Source organism: Pseudomassariella vexata (assembly GCF_002105095.1).
Source record: "Pseudomassariella vexata strain CBS 129021 chromosome Unknown BCR38scaffold_4, whole genome shotgun sequence".
Lineage (NCBI taxonomy): Eukaryota > Fungi > Ascomycota > Sordariomycetes > Amphisphaeriales > Pseudomassariaceae > Pseudomassariella > Pseudomassariella vexata.
In genome coordinates, this window is record NW_024467959.1 from 1,626,353 (window position 1) to 1,648,355 (window position 22,003).

At 49.5% G+C, this 22,003-nt stretch overlaps 7 protein-coding genes across 7 annotated transcripts; 2 read left to right on the forward strand and 5 right to left on the reverse strand.

Moving 5' to 3' along the window:
• Nucleotides 1–18: 18 nt before the first annotated feature.
• BCR38DRAFT_426995 (cytochrome P450 monooxygenase-like protein) lies at nucleotides 19–2,410 on the forward strand. The gene is made up of 4 exons (XM_040859808.1): nucleotides 19–357; nucleotides 428–498; nucleotides 562–1,108; nucleotides 1,289–2,410. Exons 1-4 carry the CDS (start codon nucleotides 136–138, stop codon nucleotides 2,129–2,131), a joined length of 1,683 nt encoding a protein of 560 aa, XP_040718046.1. The 5' UTR covers nucleotides 19–135; the 3' UTR covers nucleotides 2,132–2,410.
• Nucleotides 2,411–3,874: 1,464 nt separating this feature from the next.
• Nucleotides 3,875–4,483, reverse strand: BCR38DRAFT_157850 (uncharacterized protein). Its single transcript, XM_040853759.1, has 2 exons — nucleotides 4,105–4,483; nucleotides 3,875–4,054 (listed from the first exon to the last, which is right to left on the reverse strand). The coding sequence occupies exons 1-2, from the start codon at nucleotides 4,357–4,359 to the stop codon at nucleotides 4,001–4,003; spliced, it is 309 nt and encodes a 102-aa protein (XP_040718047.1). The 5' UTR covers nucleotides 4,360–4,483; the 3' UTR covers nucleotides 3,875–4,000.
• Nucleotides 4,484–9,875: 5,392 nt separating this feature from the next.
• BCR38DRAFT_522366 (Formate/nitrite transporter) lies at nucleotides 9,876–11,336 on the reverse strand. The gene is made up of 5 exons (XM_040865225.1): nucleotides 10,877–11,336; nucleotides 10,759–10,795; nucleotides 10,581–10,701; nucleotides 10,397–10,501; nucleotides 9,876–10,328 (listed from the first exon to the last, which is right to left on the reverse strand). The coding sequence occupies exons 1-5, from the start codon at nucleotides 11,137–11,139 to the stop codon at nucleotides 9,931–9,933; spliced, it is 924 nt and encodes a 307-aa protein (XP_040718048.1). The 5' UTR covers nucleotides 11,140–11,336; the 3' UTR covers nucleotides 9,876–9,930.
• A 3,433-nt stretch (nucleotides 11,337–14,769) lies between these two features.
• Nucleotides 14,770–15,825, forward strand: BCR38DRAFT_338251 (Alpha/Beta hydrolase protein; the record flags this gene model as incomplete). The annotated part of the gene is made up of 1 exon (XM_040855600.1): nucleotides 14,770–15,825. The coding sequence occupies one exon, from the start codon at nucleotides 14,770–14,772 to the stop codon at nucleotides 15,823–15,825; it is 1,056 nt and encodes a 351-aa protein (XP_040718049.1).
• Nucleotides 15,826–16,018: 193 nt separating this feature from the next.
• BCR38DRAFT_483042 (ATP synthase subunit D) lies at nucleotides 16,019–16,804 on the reverse strand (the record flags this gene model as incomplete). Its single annotated transcript, XM_040863577.1, has 4 exons — nucleotides 16,019–16,048; nucleotides 16,102–16,188; nucleotides 16,263–16,658; nucleotides 16,796–16,804. The coding sequence occupies 4 exons, from the start codon at nucleotides 16,802–16,804 to the stop codon at nucleotides 16,019–16,021; spliced, it is 522 nt and encodes a 173-aa protein (XP_040718050.1).
• A 537-nt stretch (nucleotides 16,805–17,341) lies between these two features.
• On the reverse strand, nucleotides 17,342–18,603 carry BCR38DRAFT_427009 (NAC domain-containing protein). The gene is made up of 3 exons (XM_040859809.1): nucleotides 18,176–18,603; nucleotides 17,935–17,993; nucleotides 17,342–17,875 (listed from the first exon to the last, which is right to left on the reverse strand). The coding sequence occupies exons 1-3, from the start codon at nucleotides 18,407–18,409 to the stop codon at nucleotides 17,548–17,550; spliced, it is 621 nt and encodes a 206-aa protein (XP_040718051.1). The 5' UTR covers nucleotides 18,410–18,603; the 3' UTR covers nucleotides 17,342–17,547.
• A 244-nt stretch (nucleotides 18,604–18,847) lies between these two features.
• BCR38DRAFT_427013 (ribosomal protein L14-domain-containing protein) lies at nucleotides 18,848–20,125 on the reverse strand. The gene is made up of 3 exons (XM_040859810.1): nucleotides 19,856–20,125; nucleotides 19,586–19,725; nucleotides 18,848–19,513 (listed from the first exon to the last, which is right to left on the reverse strand). The coding sequence occupies exons 2-3, from the start codon at nucleotides 19,712–19,714 to the stop codon at nucleotides 19,199–19,201; spliced, it is 444 nt and encodes a 147-aa protein (XP_040718052.1). The 5' UTR covers nucleotides 19,715–19,725; nucleotides 19,856–20,125; the 3' UTR covers nucleotides 18,848–19,198.
• Between the last annotated feature and the right edge of the window lie 1,878 nt (nucleotides 20,126–22,003).

Sequence of the window (22,003 nt, forward strand, 5' to 3'; positions counted from 1 at the left end):
TTACCACATCCATTACATCACATCCCAACTTGGCCTGTACTAGGAAAAACTGAGGAAAACTTCCTTTAAACGAAGACAAAAACAAGGATCTCTACCTTTTCTTTCATCTCTTTGAACCGATCAACAAGTAACGCAATGTCGGAAAACACAAACACCTGGCATTTCATCAAGCTGGCGACGGCAGCGGCTTCGTACGCACTCGTGCAGTATGCGCCCAACTACGGCGTCACCTCGAGCTCCGGCTACTTGGGTACTTTTTTCACCACCTACGGCGTTATTTTCGCTGTTTGGGCTGTATATGCCAAGTTCGTCTGGCCCAAGTGGTTGAACCCGCTGTCTAAACTTCCTCAGCCCAAGGTATGGATGAAACTCATGCCTCTAGTCCTGCTGCTTAAGCGTGAGGAAACTTATCTGTGATCATGACTAGGGCGTCACCTTGCTCAACGGCCACTTTGGTCAAGTCTTTAACAAGGGCTTCGGCGAGACCGAAGCACAATGGTTCGCTTCCTTCTCCTTTCTTCGCTCTCCTCCCCTCGGTCCATCTACTAACCTCGCCCCAAGGATGCGCGACATCCCCAACAAGGGCTTCGTCTACTACCTCGCACAACTCAACCAACCCCGCCTAATCGTCACCTCGCCCACCGCCCTCCGGGAAATCATGAACCGCACCTACGAGTTCATCAAACCCCCGGGCGTCAAGCTCTTCGCGGCCAAGATTCTGGGCATCGGCCTCGTGCTCTCGGAGCGCGAACAGCACCGTATTCAGCGGCGGGCGTTTTTGCCCGTTTTTGCGCCGAAGCACATTAGAGATATGTATCCCATTTTCTGGGCTAAAACTAGGGAGGTTACGGAGACTTTTACGAGGTTGGTTAGGGGAGGTGGCGAAAGGGGAGAGGCTACGATTGAGGTTGGAGGGTGGGCGGCTCGGACGGCGCTTGATGTCATTACGTTGACGACGGTGGGGAAGGACTTTGGGAGTGTGGCGGATGAGAACTCGCCGTTGAGTCGGGTGTACAGGACGGTTGTGTACCCGACGAGGGCGTTTCTGGTCTTGGCGATTCTCAAGTTATATTTTCCGGTGTGGCTTATTGAGAATCTACCCCTGAAGGTAAGCAGGTCCCGTTCTTTTCATGCCCCTTTTCAGTTAACCTCTACCCACATGGGCTGGGTTCATCAATCATTCTCCTCTTGAGAGGTTCTAGTTATTCTTTCAAGTCTTCTCTCTCATCAAACCACATCCCTAAAATTTCAACCCCTTCAACCCCTAACTATCTCCTCTCCCCCCCAGTGGAACCACTACCAAAACGAAGCCTGCGCCACCATCCGCACCATATGCCGGCAACTCCTCGCCGAGAAACGGCAAAAGCTCTCGGAAAAGTCACTCCACGACAAGGATGTACTAAGCGTCTGCCTCCAATACGAAGAAATCGCCGATGTAACCGAAGAAGAAGTCATCGACCAGATGACCTCGCTCCTCGCCGCGGGCCACGAGACCATCTCCGTCGGCATCACTTGGGCCATCTACATGCTCTGCGTGTATCCCGAATGGCAGACCCGGCTTCGGGAAGAAGTCCGGGCGAACGTTCCTAGTCCTTCTGCTGCCGTGGATGATGACGGCAGAGGAGGGGTGACGGCGGACCAGGTCGAGCATATGCCGCTTATGAACGCGTTTTTGAGCGAGACGGTGAGGAGGTACCCGCCTATCCCTTTGACAATGCGGTACTCGACTCAGAATACAACGCTCGACGATGTCATTGTCCCTGAAGGAACGCTGCTCATTGTTCCCATTAAGGGTATCAACCGGGATGAGCGCTTCTGGGGGCCTGACGCTGATAAGTTCCGCCCCGAGCGCTGGCTTTCAGCTGAGAATGGAAACTATCTGAGCACTGGCGGGGTGAGCAACAAGTACGGTAATCTCTCTTTCCTTCAAGGTGCCAGAAGCTGCGTGGCGCAGAATTTCAGCCGGGCCGAGATGGCGTGTATCATCTCAGCTTGGGTGGGGAGGTTCAAGTTTGAGTTGGTGGACAAGCGGTTGATGGATGAGAACAATATGGAGGTTTCGAACGGGAATCTGTCCGGGAAGCCGTTACATGGGCTGGATGTCAAGTTGAGAATTGTTGAGGGGTGGTAGATTCTGCGGGGTGGGTTCTTATGATAGTTTTTATTTTCTTCGTCGAGTCTAGACCGGGTTGCTGGCTGGTTTCGAATATGGGTTTCTTTTGTTTGATACAGGGCATGACGGCACTGGGTTTAGAAATTAGGTCCAGTCAAATTCCACCAGTGCACATGATTGGGTTAATTCGAGTACAGACCAAGTAGGGAGTCTAAGAGAACGTGAGATTAGGAACCTTGCTGCCCGCCTCGGGTCATCAGATATTCGTTCCACAACATATGGAGTGCCTTATCCATAGAAATCCCATACTCATTCCTAATAATAATCCTTCATGTGTCACATGATCATCAAAGTTTCACACCTAGCTCATTTATGCCGAAAAATAACTGTACTGAAGTCAGGGTTCTGGAATGCACTCCACGAAATTTGGTTGGCAATACCTCCCTAGGATTACTCATAGACTAGGCACAAAAACACACAAGTAACATTATTCATGCTATGTACCAGAGTTTCCTGTGCTGAAAATTCCAATCAGCCTGAATCTCTCTATCTGGATGCTCTATTATTCATGATCCCTGGCCACATCCCAAGTAAAATCCCTTGACCCCAGCAGGTACCTGCAATTGCTTATACACAATGAAGCAAGCATTGAATGAATATGGAAGTCATGTGCATCACCATAAGTGCTTTTCATTGCCCACACAGGCCTGCACTTGAGTTTCCCAACTCTAGCACCGCACTTAATCCAACTAGAATAGCTAATTCTGTTGGTACTTGCGAAACGAAACGAGTCCAATCCAGTTTAATACCCCGATCCCAACCTGTCACACACCTCAACGCAATCAACATCGCCACACCAAAATCAACAAACTAAAGCTCCCGGGTCTGCCCCCTTCTCCAACAACAACCTCACAATCTCCTCGTGCCCATTGACAACGGCACGATGCAAGGGCCTCTGCCCCGCATGATCACCGATGCCTAAGCCGTCTGGCCTCCAATCAATCAGCATCCTCACCGTATCCAAACTGCCCCACGTAGCCGCAATATGCAGCGCCGTCTGGCCGTCATTGTCCTGCAGCAGGGCGTCCGCTCCGCGCTCGAGCAGTTCCCTCACTACGTCGAGGTGGTCTTCTGCTGCGGCTAGGTGGAGTGCCGATTGCCCGCTGTCCGCGGTTACGGTATCCACATCGCGCGGCCGCATGGAGAGGAGAAGCCGGGCGATGGAGAGACGACCATGATGGGCTGCTAGGTGTAGAGCGTTCAGGCCTACGGCAGCGAGGTCTGGGTCCGAGGAAGAGGAGGAGCCGCTGCCAGAGCCGGAACCAGAGTTGCTGTTGCTGCTGCTGCCGCCGCTGACACTGGACTGACCCGTTGGGAGGCGGAGTGCTGAGGGGTCGTCGCACATTATTTGTGATGGGGTTGTGGTGAGGATCATGTCTACGGGCTTTGTGGGTAGGGACTGTGTTCTGTCCAGGGGTGGACGTTGAAATGAGAACGGCGAGTCCCTCAGTGGAAGCACCGATGAATCGGGCATGATGGAGTGGGTTTGGAAGAAGTCCTCGAGAGATCCGTCGTCGAAACCCCCCAGGATTGGGTCGTTCGTCGGCCATGGAAAATCGAGGGGAGAGGCCAGCATCTGGCTGGTGGGTGATAGGAGGCATGGGTCGATGTTGTTGATCTGGGTCTCCTGATGATGGTCTTGCTGCTGCGGTTGTTGAATTTGTGATGACGAAGTAGGTGAAGACGATGCTGTTGCTGAGGAGATCACAGCAAGGAGCTGCGGTGATCTAGCCGACGAGGATTGTGACCAAACACTCTCTCCGCTGTTGGATGCTTGATCTCGCACTCGCGGCGGTGGCCGCGAGTTGGTGTGAGGCTGTGTCCATATCAACTCGCTGCTTCGCTGTTTGCTATCGGAATCGCCAGTGCGGGCCCTTTTGCCTGGAGAAGACGAGTGTTAGTTGTAATGAAGGCTGAATAAACAAGCGTACACCACTATAACGTCCATCATATATGATGAGAATCGGCAATGCCGAATATCTCCTCAGTGATCGGCGCCACTCTCCACCCCCTTCCCAGGTGGAACACCATATAGAACCTACAAAAGAGAAAATATAGAACCTACGATGCTTCTGCTGAGAGATACGATTTTGTATCCGTCTTCGTGTCCCCCGATCCGTTACTTGAGTCCAGTCCTCGGTAGGGGTATGCATATTATCTTTCTTTGGTGTTGTGTGTTTCGTCATTCTAACAATACCCTCGATCGACCCAAACCTTGGTGGTCAAGATAATCGGATGTTTTAATGGAATGATAAACACGCAAGTAGGCGGCAGGGTGCGGCCGGGAATACCATAAGAGACCTTCCTGATGTGGCTCTGGGCTTGACATGCCTTTCTTTCAAAAGTCGCTGTGAATGCATGCCGTTCTGGGAATACCGTTTCTTCCAAGGCCCTGATATGATGACTTACCCGCGAGGCATAGCTCTTACTGTTTTCAACTCGTTCTTACTAGTACACTCGTACTGGCAATGGGCCCAAGCTCAGCTACATCCCGAAGCAAGCCCCTCCCCTTCTTTGTCAAATAGGTGACAGGAGCATAGCCTACTGTGAGAGGCACAGCACAGCGGTCAAACTCACTGGTTGCTTTGCTGTGCCAAGAATCCATAGCAAGCTTACCAGAGGATTTTGGTAGTAGTATCAGGACCCCAGCTAGTTATCCACGCCGTTGGGGTCCCAGAGCCGTGGGTGAGCCCCAGTCTGAATATTGCTGACTCTGACCCAACAGATCAGATCTGACTCAGTTCCCCTTGGGGTAAACTATGTGATGCTATAGTTCCTTTATCAGCCAATCTGTGCAAACTAATGACAGAGAAAATAGCCAGCCGTTAGCAATCGTGAGAGCGATGCTCCAAGTCCAGCTCCACAGTCTGCTCCGCTCCAAACAGCACGATGCAGGGTTGTCTGCGAACTCAAGCTACCCGATCCTTGACAATCCTCGACCAGGGGTAGATCCTGCAGGAGTCCCCTAAGAAGCTAGCGACGCCCTGCATTGCCAAGTCAGTAAGGAAGCTTGTTCCAGCGTCGGCGAGGAAATGGGGTTGGAGCCAAGCGAAGCTTGCCAAAGCTTGCCAAAGCTTGTGTAAAGAGTTCTCATGGACGCCAAGGACAGTGCTGACAAGATAGGGATGGAACGGTCCACGTGCACCACGTGGCTGTAGTGGGTGTCAGACCCCGAGCCTTCTAGTCTGCTTCCAGGAACCCCGACCGTGGTACAAGCGTCGTGACAGGATTACTTGTTGCCCAGCGCAGAGAACAAGGTAGCTTAGCAGTCGCTAATTACCACAACGTCAGTACAACTACTCGGCTCAGATCTCGACACAGTATATCGTACCTTTTTTTGAGAACATCCTCAGCCGATAAGAGCCCTACGTGTCGAGGCATGATATCCGATGAGGAAGAGGCAGATGGGCCTGAACAGAATGAACTTGCGCTTTGACCCATATGCATGGAGCCGCATCTGGCACATCTCAGATAATTGGAGCTGAAGCTTCCATGGCGGTCCACCTGCCCGATACGTCGAAAGTACTCTACAGTAGTTCGAGCACTATTTTTGATGAGTTGCATGGCAAATGCTATAATAAGCCAGTCAATGGCGCTAAGTCATACAGGATCCAGTGGAGGTTGTCAGTCTACACACCTGAGAATTTCGTAGTACAACCGAAAACCCCTTCGATAGCTTGGACTGCCATCATCTATACGCTAGACTCAATCTTATTGAGTCACGACAAGAGGTTCAGATTGTTCTCAAAACTGCTTTCCAACTCATTTTTTATGTCTTTTCACCGAACATGAATCGGACAGGTGGTTATGCACTCACTGTCTGATGCTGGACGCTAGCTGGAAAAGAACTAACAGGATGCGGTGCGTTCCGTACGAAATCGATCTATTACGCCTGCTGAACCCTGGTGTTCATCTTCGAGTCCAATTGCCCCACGTGCTGGGAGCATTTAGGCGCACGACAATAAGGCTCAGCCCCAACTAAGGTTGGAATCCTTCCGGCAAGTCGGCAACGGCCCAAAGCGATGGCTCAAGAAAGACGTGATCAATGCTCGGTTCTCGTCACCAAGCCCGGATTCGATGTCGTTATGCATGGCAATTTTAGATCTGCGGAGTATAGCGTGGCCAGGACTTTAGAGTCAGAAGTTCCATATTGACGATTCGGGATGATGCACGCCAACGGCTTGTTTCCGGCACTCCCATCAACATGAGGGCGTTAGTACACGGATGCTTGCGACCTCGTACCCGCATCCTTCAATGAAATACCATGCACTCGGTTTTCTGCATGTATACAACAGGCGTTGAATCAAGTAGGCATGGCCAGCAAATACCTCAATCCATATCTTGAGACTGCCTAGCAAGATTCTGCACGTCGTCCAGTGATGTGGTGATCAGCGGAGCCAAGTCAACGGTCCAAATGTCATGCTTGCCACTATTGGCGTAGAGATGACACCGTTTTGCTGATTGGCAGGGCGGTGCTCGCTCGGCAAAGCTTAGTTTCAGCGCAGCCAACATCGTATCCTCGCGTGTATATCGCCTGTACTGCGGCGCGTAGGGAGTTGTGGCGGCGGATTGTGGTAGGTGGCGGTTATCTTGTGTGGTGAGTCTCATTCGTCGCTTTCGACCTTTGCGATACGAATTGCATCGTTTACAAGCGGGTAGAATGGTGTCATCATCTAATGATAGCAAACTCGGTTTGGGAGTGCTGGCCCCAGCGCCATCTGGACCGGTCTGTTGTCAGCACTGATCTATTTACGCAAACGAGATACTTGGTCACAGGATGAGAGCGGGCTCCTTCGCTGTTACTCTGTGGCTGTCGCACTGATTAACGTAGATGCTGACGTGGGGAGGGATGATGGGGCCACGGGGGCACGATTCAATTTCTTGAGAACGCACTGGGCTCTCCGTTGATACGGTGGAAGTGCAAAATGCGCGAAATGCCGTTGGAAGATTTGTCGTGACTTCATCTTCACGGAAAGTTGCTCTAGCGGGGCGGCTGTTAGCTTCAGTCGAGTTGAGTTGTCGAAGTCCAATGGCAAATGCGAAAATGCTGTTGGCGGTCGTCGGTAAGTGAGAAGGGTGCGACCCTTGTGGCTGCCCAATGAGTTTCTCAATAGCATGGCGCGATAAATCTTCTTAACGGTTAAGGATGTGCTTCAAAACGGCAGGCCTTTGTTGATTGTTGGTATCGTGATTGCATCTCGTATAGCATGCTTGATTGGTCGTCCAGCAGTTGTAGTTTTGCTTCCTGGCGCTGGATTGACAACGAGTATACTGGCTCGCAATTGTCGACACCTTTGGCAAAGTTCATGCGGTCTCCCCGATCGCAGACAAATGCAGCTCGAGATTCAAGGAATGAAAAAGGCAGCTGCCGCCAGCTTCGGATGCAAACATGAGGTGAATATGGATGAAACAGGCAGTTCTTCAAACAAAGCCTGAGATCTATGATGCGTTTACATGGCTTCATATGGAGTATTGGTCGTGGTGTTATTAAAAAGCCGTGGATGTATCATCTTTCGTTGTGGTCGGTGGGCGTGTTCCTTTGGCATTATATGTGTTTATACCACATCAAGGGCCGTTCAACTCCGCAGATGAATGGAACGGCAGCAGGACTTCCATCCTGCGTTCCAGATGATCAGAAACCGATGAGGATAAGAAAATGCATCTGAACATGGTCAAAAAAGCTGTCATGTTCAGCCACTGATAGTAATATGAGAATGAGATAGTGCCCGAGCAGGCAGACAAAAGTGGTGATGCCGAAAGCGAAGTCGAAGTGAGAAGTCGTCAGAACGAAACCGAGAAGATGGGTGACAAATGCGAACCCAAAAATGTAGGCTGCCTAAATGACGGAGCGAAAGCGAGAGGCCAAGAGCGGCACAAGGGTTTTCGTGCAAGTGACTCCTGGCCTATTATGTCGAAAACCCCGGCCGTTCAATGACATCCACTGGCGATTATGGGGAAGGAGCCAACAAGCGGAAAGGATGTGGGGTATACCGTGCCCCGGTAATTGTGGACAATGCTGGATTACTAGTTGTTCTACTCCAGAAGTGCTTAAGCAATGTAATGACCGGCATGAAAACTAGTAAGTAGGAATGTTATCCCAAGTGGCACTCTTGTCATTCATCTTGTTTCATATTTCCACTGCCTCCAAGTTCCCCGAGAACGGATGTCCCAATCTTGAGGCCGGTAGTACTCACAGCATCATTCTAGAGCTGGGAACTCATAAAATATGCGCAACTTGAACTAAGAGTGCCCCCAAGACACGTGCCGCAGCTTCTCCTAGTTTTGAGAATTATGCCATGAATGGCAATGGCTGACATACTTACGACTCGCCTGTCTGGAGGACTTCAACATTGTCAGCAGAAGAGTGTAAGCGGAAAAACTGAGTTGTGAGAGACGTTAGGGCGTAATGTGTTGGCATGCCAGAAATCCCGAGTGTGCGCTTTCAAGTAAGCCTACGTCACGAATGTTGCATCCAACCTTTCCTGCAAAATTGAATGCACTAACCAACAGAGTACTACTTACGTATTATAAATAATCAGATCATCAATATGGCAGCATTCGTGACCTCTCCATCGACATTATCTTCATCCAACAAAAAACCAAAAAACAAGAAGCAGCCGTTACCATGTGTGCTTCCAGTTAGATCATTCCGCCCAATGCACAACCTCAACCCTATCATGAGATCCAGAAGAACAAAGCGAAGCAATCCAAGGCCCAGAACTTACCCAAATTAATTACAGGAAAATGTTAGCGTTTACTGGCACTGGAGTATCATCGGGAGTCTCGCAGCCCCTTTTGTTCTCCAGGCGCCTGACACCGCCATCATCGCTCAGCACTCCTTTTACCGCCGATTTCAGATTTCAGTATAAATAGAAAGAGCAATAGTAGCAACACAGATCCAAGCTGTCAAGCTAACCTGTGGATTTTCCAGGTGAATTCAGCTAGCTCAACTAGATCATCTCCGTCTTAGCCTAATGTCGGGCACCCTTCTTCCCTTTTGGGGCCCAGGTCGCCAACATCTTCGGCTGACATATCACGGCTCATACCAATATCATAATTATGGGTATATTCTCAGACCTTTGTACTAAGCCCCCGACATCCTGTGGTGCCATTCTGCTCAACTGCGCTTTGCAAGGCGTCGGGGCTGCTAGTGTTAGTTTATGCGTATGCACGTCCTGGCTGATCAGATGTTACGTAGTGATTGTGATCTGAAATTGAGGTTGCTCGCTCTTTTATACCTTATTATATTCAGTATCGGCCATTAAATTGGGCATTATCTGACACAGGCGAGCCGGCAGTGTTGTTTCGTGATCAACACTTCTGTCGTGGCTGTTTCCAGCATCCCGTGGCTGTATTGATACGCAAAACTACCTGGCCTGCAGTCCACCATAGGTCTCAAAAGCCGCCAGTCCACGGATAGACACGAAAATTCTAGAGCTATGCAGTAGGCCAGGTGCGCCTACTGAGAGCCGACTGGGATTGATGCCAATACTTGGTCAATGTCGTAACCAGATCATTACCCAGGTCCACTTACCTGTCTTTCCGAGTGATCTTTCCAGATCCCCTCCAGAAGACGGCTAATTTTCAAGGATTATGATTAGTGCATCCAGTAGATGGATGCAAGATGACACCAGACGTCATGATGAGCCCTCGTCGACACATACGAAATGTCTCACCATGGTCTCTTATATCTATTGGGTATCTCATAGTCTAAATCTAATTCCAGTGCCAAACAATACGCTCTTGCACGCCAATGCCTATTTATCAACAACACTGCTCCCACTGCTCTCTAAATCCCGAGGTACATTGTGGACCGGAACACCATCTCCTTTCACCACATAAGGTGCGCCGTCAACATAAATATCCTCCGCTCCGAGAATGTGCATGTAGTAGTAATAACCGCCCCCGAATATTGTCGCTCCAATGATATTGCCAAGCAAGGACGGGATGATGCCCTTCCAGATGTATAAACCGATGGTTAACCCGGGAGTTCCGATCCACAAGCCCAACGGCATGAAGGTCATGTTTGCGACGACGTGATCAAACCCGACAGAGACGAAAGCAAATATGGGGAGCCAAAGGCCGGCTATTTTGCTGGTGAGATCCCGGCCTTGAAGACCGAGAAAGCAGGCTAGCGCCACGAGCCAGTTGCAACCTACGTTGTGTTAGTCACGGTATTACGAGCTTACTAGGGATAGAAAGAAGCCTCGGGTCTGCACTTACCGATTCCCCGCAGAAATATTTGCACCCAGGTCGGCGTGATCTGCTTCTGCGTCGCAAGTGCAATGACCTTCGACTTGAACGGATCTTCGTCAAAAGTACCGCCGTCTTGCAGCAAGTTAGTGAGTCCACATTTGACGTTTACAATGTGGCTGGTCAAATCGATGATTGAAGACATATCACTTACATCCAAACAGAATAAGAACCACAAAGAGGCAACCGGCAAGGTTACCCCAAAAACACAGGAACCAGTGGAGGAGCATTCTCCACACGGGAAGACGGCCATGCAGCGCAGCAACAGCAGTAAACTAGTCTAGTCAGAAAAGTCGCATGGAACGAGTCACAGTTCCAGAGACTACACGTACCAGGAACGAGCCGTTGCACAAGTCGGCTCCTGTCAAACTATCCAAACCCCGCATCATCAGTATAACGGTTCAAGCCAGAACAAAAGTCTCCTTCTGCTTTCAAGGTTCATCAACTTACACCACAAAAACCAAACCGTATGGAAATACAAAAGCCCCCAACGAGTGAAGTAAACCCGGCGCGTTCTCCTCCAACCACGGCGAAGTACATATAATCAGATAGCTTCCGGCCGCGAAAGCCGACAAGCACCCGGCCGAGACGCTGGACAAGAACACCTTGTCAGCCCGCATATTTCCCTTCTTCACGCCCGTTCGGCTGACAATTTCGATCGTCTCCGCCGGCGTATATGACGCAAAGTTGGTAAGGTGGACGTGGGTAACCATCGTTGTTGATCGGGAGCTGGCAGCCACCGCGGCACTAGTCGACTAGGGGAGAGTTAGAGAGAGAGCTTCACCAATGAGGAATTGAGAATGCTCCTGTAAGTCGCAGTAATGTCGGGTTTGCCACCTTTAGGTTAACAAAGCTGGGCAAAGTGCATGAGCGGACAGAGAATAACCAAAACAACCTTGCAAGAAACACGATAGTATCTTAGGAAAAATTCTGCAGTTCGTTTGCACTTCGAGACAAGTATTCCGGCGATAACTTCATGATCCCACTTGGGTGGGTTCCCGAGTCATCCCCGAACCCGTGGGTCCTAGGCAGGGTGAGGCCCCATGTTTAGTAACGCTCGGTTCGCCGCGTCTTCTCGTTGTTTCTTCACGGCTTAATCAACATGCTTCGTTTCTCAACCCATTAAACATATATAGAAAAATAGCAAGAAGGTGATGCTAGTGATGATTGGTGCAGCAACTGTAAGCTGGCTGTTATCTCACCAATGGATCTACATAAATGTGCAAGGCGGATGTGGATAATCGGTCTAAGTCCCAATCGGAATTGTCCACAGACAACTCGGTCGAGGTATGTACCCGAGACCAATGACCATTGCAGTGCATGTCGTGTCAGTTTAGGATAGTGTCTTCTTATTGTTTGCTTGGCTGTCGATTGGTCCCTCACCATTCTATGCTATTCTATGAGCGATAGGAGTACGATACTGATGCGAGTGCATATGGGGTGTGAACTGTTGTATTGGGAAAGGATGGCCAGGTCAGCTACATCATATATAATCTCTATAAGCGAATATCTAAGCTCGAGAAATGAAGAAAAATCGAATAGATAAGCGGAAAACTACTAATAATAAGAAAACATATATATAGTAGTTTTACTAACTATTTTTATAGTTGTCAGCAATATTTGGTATCTAGTACTGCACTCGCTTGGAGATCTACAGGTGTCCGAATTGTGCCTGAGACAGCACTGGAGGCGGGGTAAACTCTACTCATGTATATAGTTCAGATTGTCCAGACAAACAGTATGTAGAGGATCGAACCTCTCTCTCTACCTGAAATCCTACAGTTGACATTATACATGAGTAGAGTTTACCCCGCCTCCAGTGCTGTCTCAGGCGCAATTCGGACACCTGTAGATCTCCAAGCGAGTGCAGTACTAGATACCAAATATTGCTGACAACTTGGTATATGGTATAACGCTTTTATCCTAGTGTCACAAAAGTCAGTGGTATGACGACATGAGGGACTCGAAGTAGTGTTGCCCTGGGTAAGCGGGCGAAATCATGATGGCCCGTCGACATTTCAAGAAAGCCTTCCAGCCCTTAAAATGGTGTTCGAGACACCGAAAGGGCTTGGAGGGGCAACTTTCCTTCTCTGTACATTTTGCTACTGGCGTTAGGAATTGATGATTGTGCCTAGCCTCACCTGTTATACACAGTACTATGTGGCTATGTAAATCGCCAGTACTGTGACAACTAGTAAATCCGTTAATATTCATTACTAACGGGGTGAAATAACGCCGGCCAAAACTACGTAATTATCAATACCTAATCTATCTATTTTGTCTAATTTTAATACCAATTATATTATTATAGAGGCTTTTAGAGATATAAATATCTTAAAATCGAATGCTTCTTAACTATTCCTGTTATTCAGTTATAGATCTTTGGATTTATATGGGACGGGCGATTCTGTAAAAAGGCAGAGGTATTGCAAGTTCGAATCAGAGTTACTATATCGGTCTATCTCTGTTGACGAATACTAAACTAAAGAATAGAGAGAGTGTGTTGGAGGTACAGGTGCCCAAAACTCTATTATACGGGGAACGGGTGCTAGGGGTGAGACGGCCCATCCCAAGATATCCCTGCCTATCGTCCATGTGACAAGCCTCACAGATTTTACCTGAGCGAAAGGGGGTTTGGCGAAAGGGTGGGACTCCATGGGATGAGAATATCGGGGAACTTTAGGAAACTCCATAAACGAAGAGGTTGCCAGATAGGTTTTCGAATATATTGCTCTGCGAACCATACCTTCTTGCTTTCGGCTTATACCATCTAGCTCTCTAAGTGGAGGACCGGGAACCGAGCCTCATCCTGCATATGCGTGAAAGACAACCGACAGCATCATTAAGGTATAAGCAAACTTGAATTCAAATCATCATCAAGAGAATGTTGAAGTACAATTCTATGTATTGAAAGGCAGGTAGGATCCCAACTCCACTATCATTTTCCATGTACTCTGTGTGCCAGTCTCCCGTACCCGGGTGAACTCGTCAGTAGTCTCCGCCTCGCGCAAGCTGCAAGTGTTACAAGAGATATCTAGGTACAAAAATATGGAAACAATTTACTTAAAAATGAATAATTGGTCAACTGGGAATGACCGTTCAAAGCATGTACAAATTGCGATGGAACGACGAGAACAGCGTTTCAGGGGACGATGGGGGTTGGGAATACTATGATAAGCCGTGAGGCTACCTACGAAATATATGTACAGTACGACTGCTTGAGGTAGTCAAAACAAGGTTTGCTACTTGACTACCGATATTTATGGTAAAACAAGGGCCCATGAAAATGGCGGAAGCAGTGGCTCAGGGGGAATGTAGTGATGGGACAGGAAGAAACTCGGTATTGTTGCAGATGCTCTGGGGAATCGGCCGGTCTGCGATAACGATATCAGCTGCTATTCACAGTCTTCGTCATCGCTACGATTTTTTTCGTCCCCGGAATTGCCGATAATTCAGTTCGGGCATGGTTTATAGGTATTACAGGCTTTGCATTCAACGTTGGTGCCGATATCGTACTGGGCCATTGTCCTGAAAACAGTTAACTGGGAGTCTCGATGCCAATTTAGACGTTTGTATATAGTTCATAATATAGTATCAATTAGAGTCCCAGAGGATGTTTAATGTTTGGCTTATGCTGAGTGAGTCGAGTGCCCGTATGACACAAGCCATAGTGGTGATGTTTGATGTTTGATGTGGGGGTTTTCACAGATCAGTGATACATACATCTGTCAATAACCTGGATGAACGACTGATATTTGTGGGTGTATAGAATCATCCAACTTGCCTCGATAATCCCTCGGGCTTCTAGTACTTGAATATATCATTAGAGGACCAAAGGTTCATCAAGTAGGTTCTCGCCACACATGCGCCTGAACTTTCAGTAAAACCATCATCATACTGCGGCTAGGACTATAGGCGCCCATCAATGATAACATCACACACGTGGTTCAGCGAAGAAATATAGTGACTACAATGCATGATAGATATCGAAAGTGGAGAATTTCGCCCGCATTTACATAGGGAATGAAAGCCAGCTACTAATTTCCCCACTTCGGTACTCGGGACGATGTTCTAAGATGTGTCGGAGCATTATCTAGATCCAGGGATGAAAACGATGCGAAGTAGCACTTATACTACATAGTATATCAGTTCAGAAGTCCTCGTACCAATTCTTCCGCCTAAGTTCCTCTCAACCGTACGCAGGTATTCCCATTCCTTGACCTGGGTGGCGAAAGATCTTCAAAGCTAGCTCTTGCAACAATATCTGCCCTCCTTCCAAGAAGCACTCTTGTCTACCGCAGTCCAAAGAGACCCCAAGCCAAACACCTTCAACCCTCACCACAATGCAAGACCTAGCGCCCCTCATCCTCCCCCGGGCACCCCCTCTAGACCCATCATGGCTCGCCCACGAATCAGCCGCCAACCTACTTGCCCCCAAGCCATCCCTCTCCGCTATAGACCGGCAGCCCCTCTATGCCGCCTCATGTCGCGCACTAAACGCCTCCATGATGGCACCCGGTGCACGAGACCACCACCTATCCCGGGGCATCTCTATCTCATCCCTCACCATTCCATCAACAGTAGATGGTTTCGCGATCCCCGTCTTGCGCTACGAGACGGAGCTTACCAAAACCGCCAGCGGTGGTGGTAAGAAGGCGAATGAATGGGAAGAGAAGGAGAGGAAGGAAAAGGTCATCCTGGTCTACTACCACGGCGGCGGCCTCGTAGTCGGCGAAGCAGATAGCGAGGATCTTTCGTGTCGACGGCTTGTACTGCAATCCGGCATTGCACAACACTTGACGCTCTACTCAGTAGGCTACCGCCTAATGCCCCAAGTCCCAGCTTGCACTTGCGTGCCGGATGCTCTAGACGCATTCACCTCCATCTGCAATCTCAACCGAGGAGCCAAGTTCATCCTAGTCGGCAGCTCCAGCGGTGGCGAGCTCGCGGCGCTCGTTTCGCAAATGGCGCCCCGCGGATCGGTCCACGGCGTGCTGTTGCGATGCCCGGTGACTTCGGACGCGTTCTCGGGGCCGCAGTACGTTCCGGCGCGGTTGCGGGCAATGCACACGAGCGCTTCAGAGTCGTTCGTCACAAGTTTGCTGGGTTTCTTCACGAGGGAGGTACCGCGGGATGGACTGGAGAGGATGCCTCTTGAAATTGGCGAGGAGGAATTGGTGGGCTTGCCGAGAACCTGGATCCAGATTTGTACGAACGATGTGCTTTACTCTGACGGGTTGTGCTATGCGAAGGCGCTGCAAGATGCTGGTGTGCCAGTTAAGGTCGATGTCGTCGTGGGGTATCCACATACTTTCTGGTTGAAAGCACCGCAACTCCAGAGAGCATTGGAGGCGGACGAGGAGATGCTTCGGGGGCTGGTATGGGCGGCCGATGTTTGATGTTGTCCTGGATGTGTTAGCATTCGAAGATTAAAGCTACCGGGGTTGCTTGTTTAATTGTCGTGGACCTCACGAAACAACTGCGAGCGAAATTAGGGGTTCTCTCGATTGGTCGACCTCTGCCTTGGCCACTTTCTGATCACTATCTACAATGCTAGAGTACACAAAGGGACGGGTATGGGATGCAGGACTTCTATAGCACGGAGAGATCTCCGAATTTTTCCTGATCTTCTTGTTAGCAACTTGAATTGCGATAAACAGACGCAAAGAGCATACCTTGTATCCCGGAACTGACCAGCGACCCTTTGAAACAAGCTTGGCAGTCTTCTCATCGATGGAGGGCTCGGCTTCCGCAACTTCGTCCTGTTCACACCATCGTTAGCCTCCTCAAATCCATCATTCGACGCATCTCCCATTCCATCACAGCTAGAGCATACCACAGTGAGCTCATCAAACGGTCTCGCCGTCTCGATGTTCTTGAGCGTCATCTCGAGGTCCTTGAGCTCCAAATCGACTTTCTCCTTGGTAGCCTGGGCATTCTTGACAGCCTCAACCTCGAAAGCCTCGATGGCCTTGAGCTGGCGTGTGACATCGTAGGTGGCGGGCTTGAAGGCAGAGAAACGCTTCTCGATCTCGGCGACGACGGCCTGGTTCTTGAGGACGGAGCGGTAGTGGGCGAAGTCGACCTCGGTGGACTGCTCTGACAGCATCTGCACCTTGCGGCGGGCATTTTCGTTGCGCTGCTTGAAGGCTTGCAGCGAAGCCACCGTCTGGCCGCGCAGGCCGAGGGAGGACGTCACTTTGGCCCAGTCGAGCTTGAGGGCGGCGCTTCGCTGCGAGATTCATGAAATTAGCTCATCATCTCGGTAAGCTTTTGTCGTGGTCATTGCCGACTCAATTGGGGTTTCCAGAGATCACAAAACAGCACACGGCATCTCCCACCGAGCATCAATTGACCAGGAGCACTTACTGCTGCCATTTTTTATAATTTGTTGGGGGTGGTGAGGAGTGGAGATCTGAAGCAATTCCCGGCGGAAGAGGTTGCTTGAAGTCGAATTCGCCCGGACGGCGGGAGCCACCACAATTGAAGTCCCGTGACTAAGGTTCAGCACGTGACAATATCTTCTAATTCTAGCCTGTGGTTGCCAGAAGTGGTTGCCAGAACTAGTGCAATTAGGAGCAGTTCCTTTCAATGGGCAAATCTTGTCAATTGTGTCAATAGCAAGTAAAGGCATGAATTTAATTGCTTTTTATGGGGGAAGGTATCATAAGTAGAGAAACAGGCTAGGCCCAAGAATTTTAATTCCGGCTCTTCCATCTTCAGACGAATGAGCTTGAGTAGTCCACGAATAAGACCTTCTAGACATGAGAAGGTGAATGCTCAACATCCCGATAGCAAGGAGTGTAAGTAACAAAAATGACTTTTTCTCATTGGTTTCAATGGAATCCGGATACTATTCCTTTCAAGAATCACTTTACACGACATAAAAAACATGCAAATGTATGGCACAGATATCGACTCATATAGGATGATCACAGAAATCAACGAAGAAACACATGGGATTGTCAAGAATAGATTGTGAAGGTATCGTAGCATGCATTGTACGGCCTACCGTCCTTCCATTTTCCCATGCAGACTTTCCAGTGTCGCAAAGCCTCTAGTTTTGATGACAACCGAAAAAATCAGCCGAGCAAGAGCCTGCGCCAGCTCACTCAAGACTCCTAAACGCTTAGGGCCATGATAGAGTTGACTATATCGTTGTCGTTCTCTTTCAAAGCCTTGATCGCCTTCTTTCGGGAAACGCTGGCTTGAGTCATGACGAGCTCAATGTCCTTGTCCTCAATGCCCTCAGCATCGACTTCCTCAGCATCATCTTCCTCCTCCTCTTCCTCCTTCTTTTCCTCGGCGCTCTCCACAGCCTTACCGTGATCGTGGCCGGCGTGGTCGTGACCAGCGTGGTCGTGCTCGCCGCCCGCACCCGCGAGTTGCTGAGCAGCCGCTTGCTGGGCAGCAGAGTTGAGGTCCTCGATCTTAGCCTCACCGAAGACGCTAGGTTCATAGTCAGTATGATAAGCTACGAGCTTTGTTCGTAATATCTGGTGGCTTACATGTAGGTGTTGCTGTTGGGCGATTTGTACACCTCGGGGTTGTTGATCACGAAGAGGATCTGCCGACAAACTTAGGTTAGCGGTTGATTGAGTAGTTATAAAAGTCCAACAGGTCGGCCTAGAAACCACCAAATGTCCCAATGCATGCCATGTCCTATATCGACCACTAGGCGTTTGTGTTTCCAAATGCTCTTGCTCGTCGTTTCCAGTAGCCTCGCATTGAGTAGCAAAAATTACTCACGTTCTTCGGTCGGCGCAGAGTGACACGCGTGATGCCGGGGACACGCTGGAGGTGCAGTTTCTCGATGGCCTTGCGTGCCTTCTTCTCGTTGCGGGAGTGAATTATGGCAGATGAGCCGGAGGGGCCATTGTCCGCCTCAATCTCGGAGTCCGAGCTGTCATCATCCTGCTCCTCGACCGTGGTGGTCTTGGGAGGCTCTTCGTCGGGCAACTCTTCAATTCTTGGGTTCGACATCGTGGCAGCTGTAATTGTAGCAGACTCAATTAGCTTCTGGGACAAGCTAGGCGAGCTGGGCACACATTTTCGACAGGAACCAGCCGAGCGGGGAATTATTTCCTCAATCCTGCTTCCAATGTGCGGTTCGGGCAGGAAGAACAGCTGGTGTAAACAGCAAGGGCTACTCACCTGACTGGGATCGGAGCCAAATGTCTTCTGAGGGGTCGATGGGGTGCTGAAGCTGCTCGTTTTTTTAAAGAAAAGTTGATTGATGCGAAGTTGATCGCAAGTTCCTAGGGTTTTCCGTGGCCCGCACTAAACCCAATACGGAACATCTAGCTTCCAGAACCACGCTGAACTCAGTTGCAGTAATAAGTGTTCAAGATGGAAGATGGGGCGCATCAGGAGGCGCATTACTTTTACGTTTCGTCTTCACGGATGTATTGAGAAAATTGGTCTGATTTGAGGTTTGTAAATTGTCAGATTACTACGGCTCTCGGGTCCTCATTCGGGAATTGCAGGTTATCAGAATTGCTTATGGAAACCGTCCGCTCCTCTCGTAATTCAATACGAGACCACCAGTCCGCAGAGACTCGCAACTGCATGCAGCTGTTTTGGTTGTGAATTTCCGTATCATTGACGCCAGTCACCTTCTGAAATGTATGTGACATACAGGTCTTCCCATGAAGCAAAGGAATCCAGCAACCCCAAATGCATTTGTCCCCTTGTTCATGCAGACCAGTTGAGAGTATTCCGTAGACTAACCACCATCATTGACCAGACCCCGACGAAGAATCAAACCTTCCTTCATGCCGATGCCTTGACCTTCGCCAGAGCCTTGCGCTGCTCGAATCGACGTTGCTTCTTGAGGCGCATGACCTTGAATCGATCAAAGTCGGTCAGAGCCTGTCTGCGCTCTGTCTGCTCCTTGCGCTTGGCCCAGTTGCTCTCCTTCCATTTTGCGTCGATTCCTGCCTTCTCCCACGCTGCCTTCAAGCCGGCCTGTCGGATACCACGGGGCAAGTTCTCAATGACGAAGGGGCTCAGCAGAACCTCAGACGTGGGGAGAGCTTGACGGGGGACTGCGAGTTTGGCGTCTGCGGAGGGTCCATCAACCAGAATCTAAAAAGCCGAGTTAGACATTGTATCCTGCTCCACCGTAAATTACTCCTATCCGAGCCCGAGGGAACGTACGCGCTTATGGTCGATGATCTCGACAATTGCGGCGAGTCTGCCGGTGTGAGGGCCGTTTCCCTGGAGGAGGACAACACGGCCGACCTCGACCATGCGCCAGTTGGAGCCGACGATATTTGCGTCACCCATTGCGATGTGTTCTGCAGATTCGTCAAGGTCAGCGCGGGAAAGATTTGAAGGAGAAGGCTGGTGTCGAAGTGAGATCGTCGCGCTGGCGGGTTGGCTGAAAGATGGGAGAGGGAGAGGTAGTGGTAATAGGGAAAAACGTACTAATCGGAATTGCCGTAGGGGTGAGACTTGGTGATGTTCACTTGCAAGCACTCAATCAAACTGTCATGCCTCGCGTAGCTTCACTTTTTGCGAGAGGTTTGTGGTGCGAGGCCCAACGTCGAAAAATCCTTTGCCCTAGAATTTGGCCCGCGCTTTCCCCGACGGCACCTCGGTGGGACAATCACCCAAATCTGGTCTAGCGGCAAAATGGTACAGCTAGAAAATCTTGGTGCAAAACTTCTGAGCATCCTTCGTTTTCTACAATCTGCATCTATATTTCGACTTGGACTGTCTCTCTGGCCTCCAATTCAATGGAAACAATTGGCATTTGTCGTGCCAATGGCTGGAGAGCAGAATCTCTCTACTTGGTAAGCCCACTCTCTCCTTTTCCCGCTTATGCCCAAACCTTTGAATGATGAGGTAATTTGCGATTGATTCCATGTCGGTGGCTCCCTCGCCGGGGACGCTATATCGGATGGAAATGTGATATTCAATTCTTACATATTCTGACACCAACATCACTTATCACATCCTGAAGTAATGACCATTGTTGAGCATCTAGCTAATGGATTGTTCAGATTCAATTGGCTACGGAGCCTGATCGAATACTGTCTGTTGAGGGGCGGTAATCAATGATGAAGTCTAATCCTCTTTACGAGGAGTGCATAGTGGCACTAGGGGTATTATGGTTTTTCCATCCATGGAAGAGAAAACTGAGGAACGGTGATGCTGGACGTAGCCCCCTTTCTTCGGAGCAACACCCACGATGCAGTTCAGTCAAAGTTGAATGAAACGAACAGTGTCTTATCCCACAGTTTTGACTAGAAGTAGAAATAGTAATAATACTCATGCCTTGATTAATTTTCATAACATTATTCTGTCCGTGAAAGTAGGCTTGATATTAAACTATGATGTTGATGTATTATTTGATTCACTGTTCATGGGGCATTATGCAGTGCTTTGGGGTATTCTTGTTCTAAGCGTCAAGCGAGTGTAAGCATTTATTCTGTAACGTACAACCCCACCTTTCCGGCCACCCACCTTTCTGGCCACCTAATCTGCCAACTACAACAACCTTCGGCACAGCTATTATTATACAATGCCTCGATATTCAGAAAATTCGATTCAAGGCGCTCTCAACGATATCAATCAAGGGATATCCCAGCGCCAGGCCTCCCTCCGATAGGGCGTTCCACGCTCTACCCTCCAATTACGACTCGGCGATGGCCTCAGCCATTCTGACGCGTCAATCGCGTCGATGAAGCTATCTAGGGATCAGGAAGACGCGCTGATTGGATGGATCCTCGAAATGGATCGCGAGGGTCGTAGCCCGTCGGCGCTATTCATCGCTAAGATGGCGTTGATTCTGTTACCTCAGGATCGTCGATCAGAGGACCTCGGTCGCCATTGGGTTCATCGCTTTATTCAACGCCATCCAGAGGTCGGAAGTATCCAATCTCGACGCCTCGACCGTCAGCGATTTGATGGCCTATCGACGCAGAATATCGACGATTTCTTCGAGACGTACGAAGCCTTGATGTCAGCTCACGACTACTTTCCACATAACGTCTAGAATATGGACAAAACAGGCATCGCGATTGGCGAAGGGATCGAGGGTATAGTGTACGGATCGTCAGAGAAACATACAACATTCGTTCGGAGTGACGAAAGCCGCGAATAGGTCACTATATTACATGCTATATCGGCGATGGGTAACTCGTTGACCCCAGCAGTAATATATACTGGCAAGAGCTTCCAAGCCCAATGGTTTAACGATTGCGACGATATACCTAATTGGTAATATACTTATTCGTCTAACAGTTGGATCAGTACAGATATCGCCGTTCGATGGCTTCGTGATATCTTTATACCTCGTACACAACTAGTTGATCCCGACGAGCAGCGGCTCTTGATATTAGATGGTCATATCGCTCACGACAACGTCGAGTTTATGTGGTTAGCCTATTGTAACAAGATCTCGTTACTATTTTTGCCAGCACACTGTTCTCACGCTCCAACCTCTCGACGTCGCCGTATTTGCTCCATTAAAGCGGTACTATCGCTCGTTAGCGACCTCTCTCTCGATCGAGTACTGTTCTATTCCATTTAAAAAGTCGACGTTCCTCTCGCTATACATCGAGGCATATG

What these genes read in the sequence shown, in the direction of transcription:
- BCR38DRAFT_427009 (XM_040859809.1), bottom strand. Translation starts at nt 18,409, where the DNA reads ATGTCGAACCCAAGAATTGAAGAGTTGCCCGACGAAGAGCCTCCCAAG. An exon ending in CTCTGCGCCGACCGAAGAAC is followed by an intron (nt 17,994 to 18,175) that starts GTGAGTAATTTT and finishes GTTTGTCGGCAG; the next exon opens with ATCCTCTTCGTGATCAACAA. An exon ending in CCCAACAGCAACACCTACAT is followed by an intron (nt 17,876 to 17,934) that starts GTAAGCCACCAG and finishes CTATGAACCTAG; the next exon opens with CGTCTTCGGTGAGGCTAAGA.
- BCR38DRAFT_426995 (XM_040859808.1), top strand. Translation starts at nt 136, where the DNA reads ATGTCGGAAAACACAAACACCTGGCATTTCATCAAGCTGGCGACGGCA. An exon ending in GGCGAGACCGAAGCACAATG is followed by an intron (nt 499 to 561) that starts GTTCGCTTCCTT and finishes CCTCGCCCCAAG; the next exon opens with GATGCGCGACATCCCCAACA. An exon ending in TTGAGAATCTACCCCTGAAG is followed by an intron (nt 1,109 to 1,288) that starts GTAAGCAGGTCC and finishes TCTCCCCCCCAG; the next exon opens with TGGAACCACTACCAAAACGA.
- BCR38DRAFT_157850 (XM_040853759.1), bottom strand. Translation starts at nt 4,359, where the DNA reads ATGACGAAACACACAACACCAAAGAAAGATAATATGCATACCCCTACC. An exon ending in ATGATGGACGTTATAGTGGT is followed by an intron (nt 4,055 to 4,104) that starts GTACGCTTGTTT and finishes CGTCTTCTCCAG; the next exon opens with GCAAAAGGGCCCGCACTGGC.
- BCR38DRAFT_522366 (XM_040865225.1), bottom strand. Translation starts at nt 11,139, where the DNA reads ATGGTTACCCACGTCCACCTTACCAACTTTGCGTCATATACGCCGGCG. An exon ending in TACGGTTTGGTTTTTGTGGT is followed by an intron (nt 10,796 to 10,876) that starts GTAAGTTGATGA and finishes GGGTTTGGATAG; the next exon opens with TTTGACAGGAGCCGACTTGT. An exon ending in TGTGCAACGGCTCGTTCCTG is followed by an intron (nt 10,702 to 10,758) that starts GTACGTGTAGTC and finishes TGACTAGACTAG; the next exon opens with TTTACTGCTGTTGCTGCGCT.
- BCR38DRAFT_427013 (XM_040859810.1), bottom strand. Translation starts at nt 19,714, where the DNA reads ATGGGTGACGCAAATATCGTCGGCTCCAACTGGCGCATGGTCGAGGTC. An exon ending in AGATCATCGACCATAAGCGC is followed by an intron (nt 19,514 to 19,585) that starts GTACGTTCCCTC and finishes TCGGCTTTTTAG; the next exon opens with ATTCTGGTTGATGGACCCTC.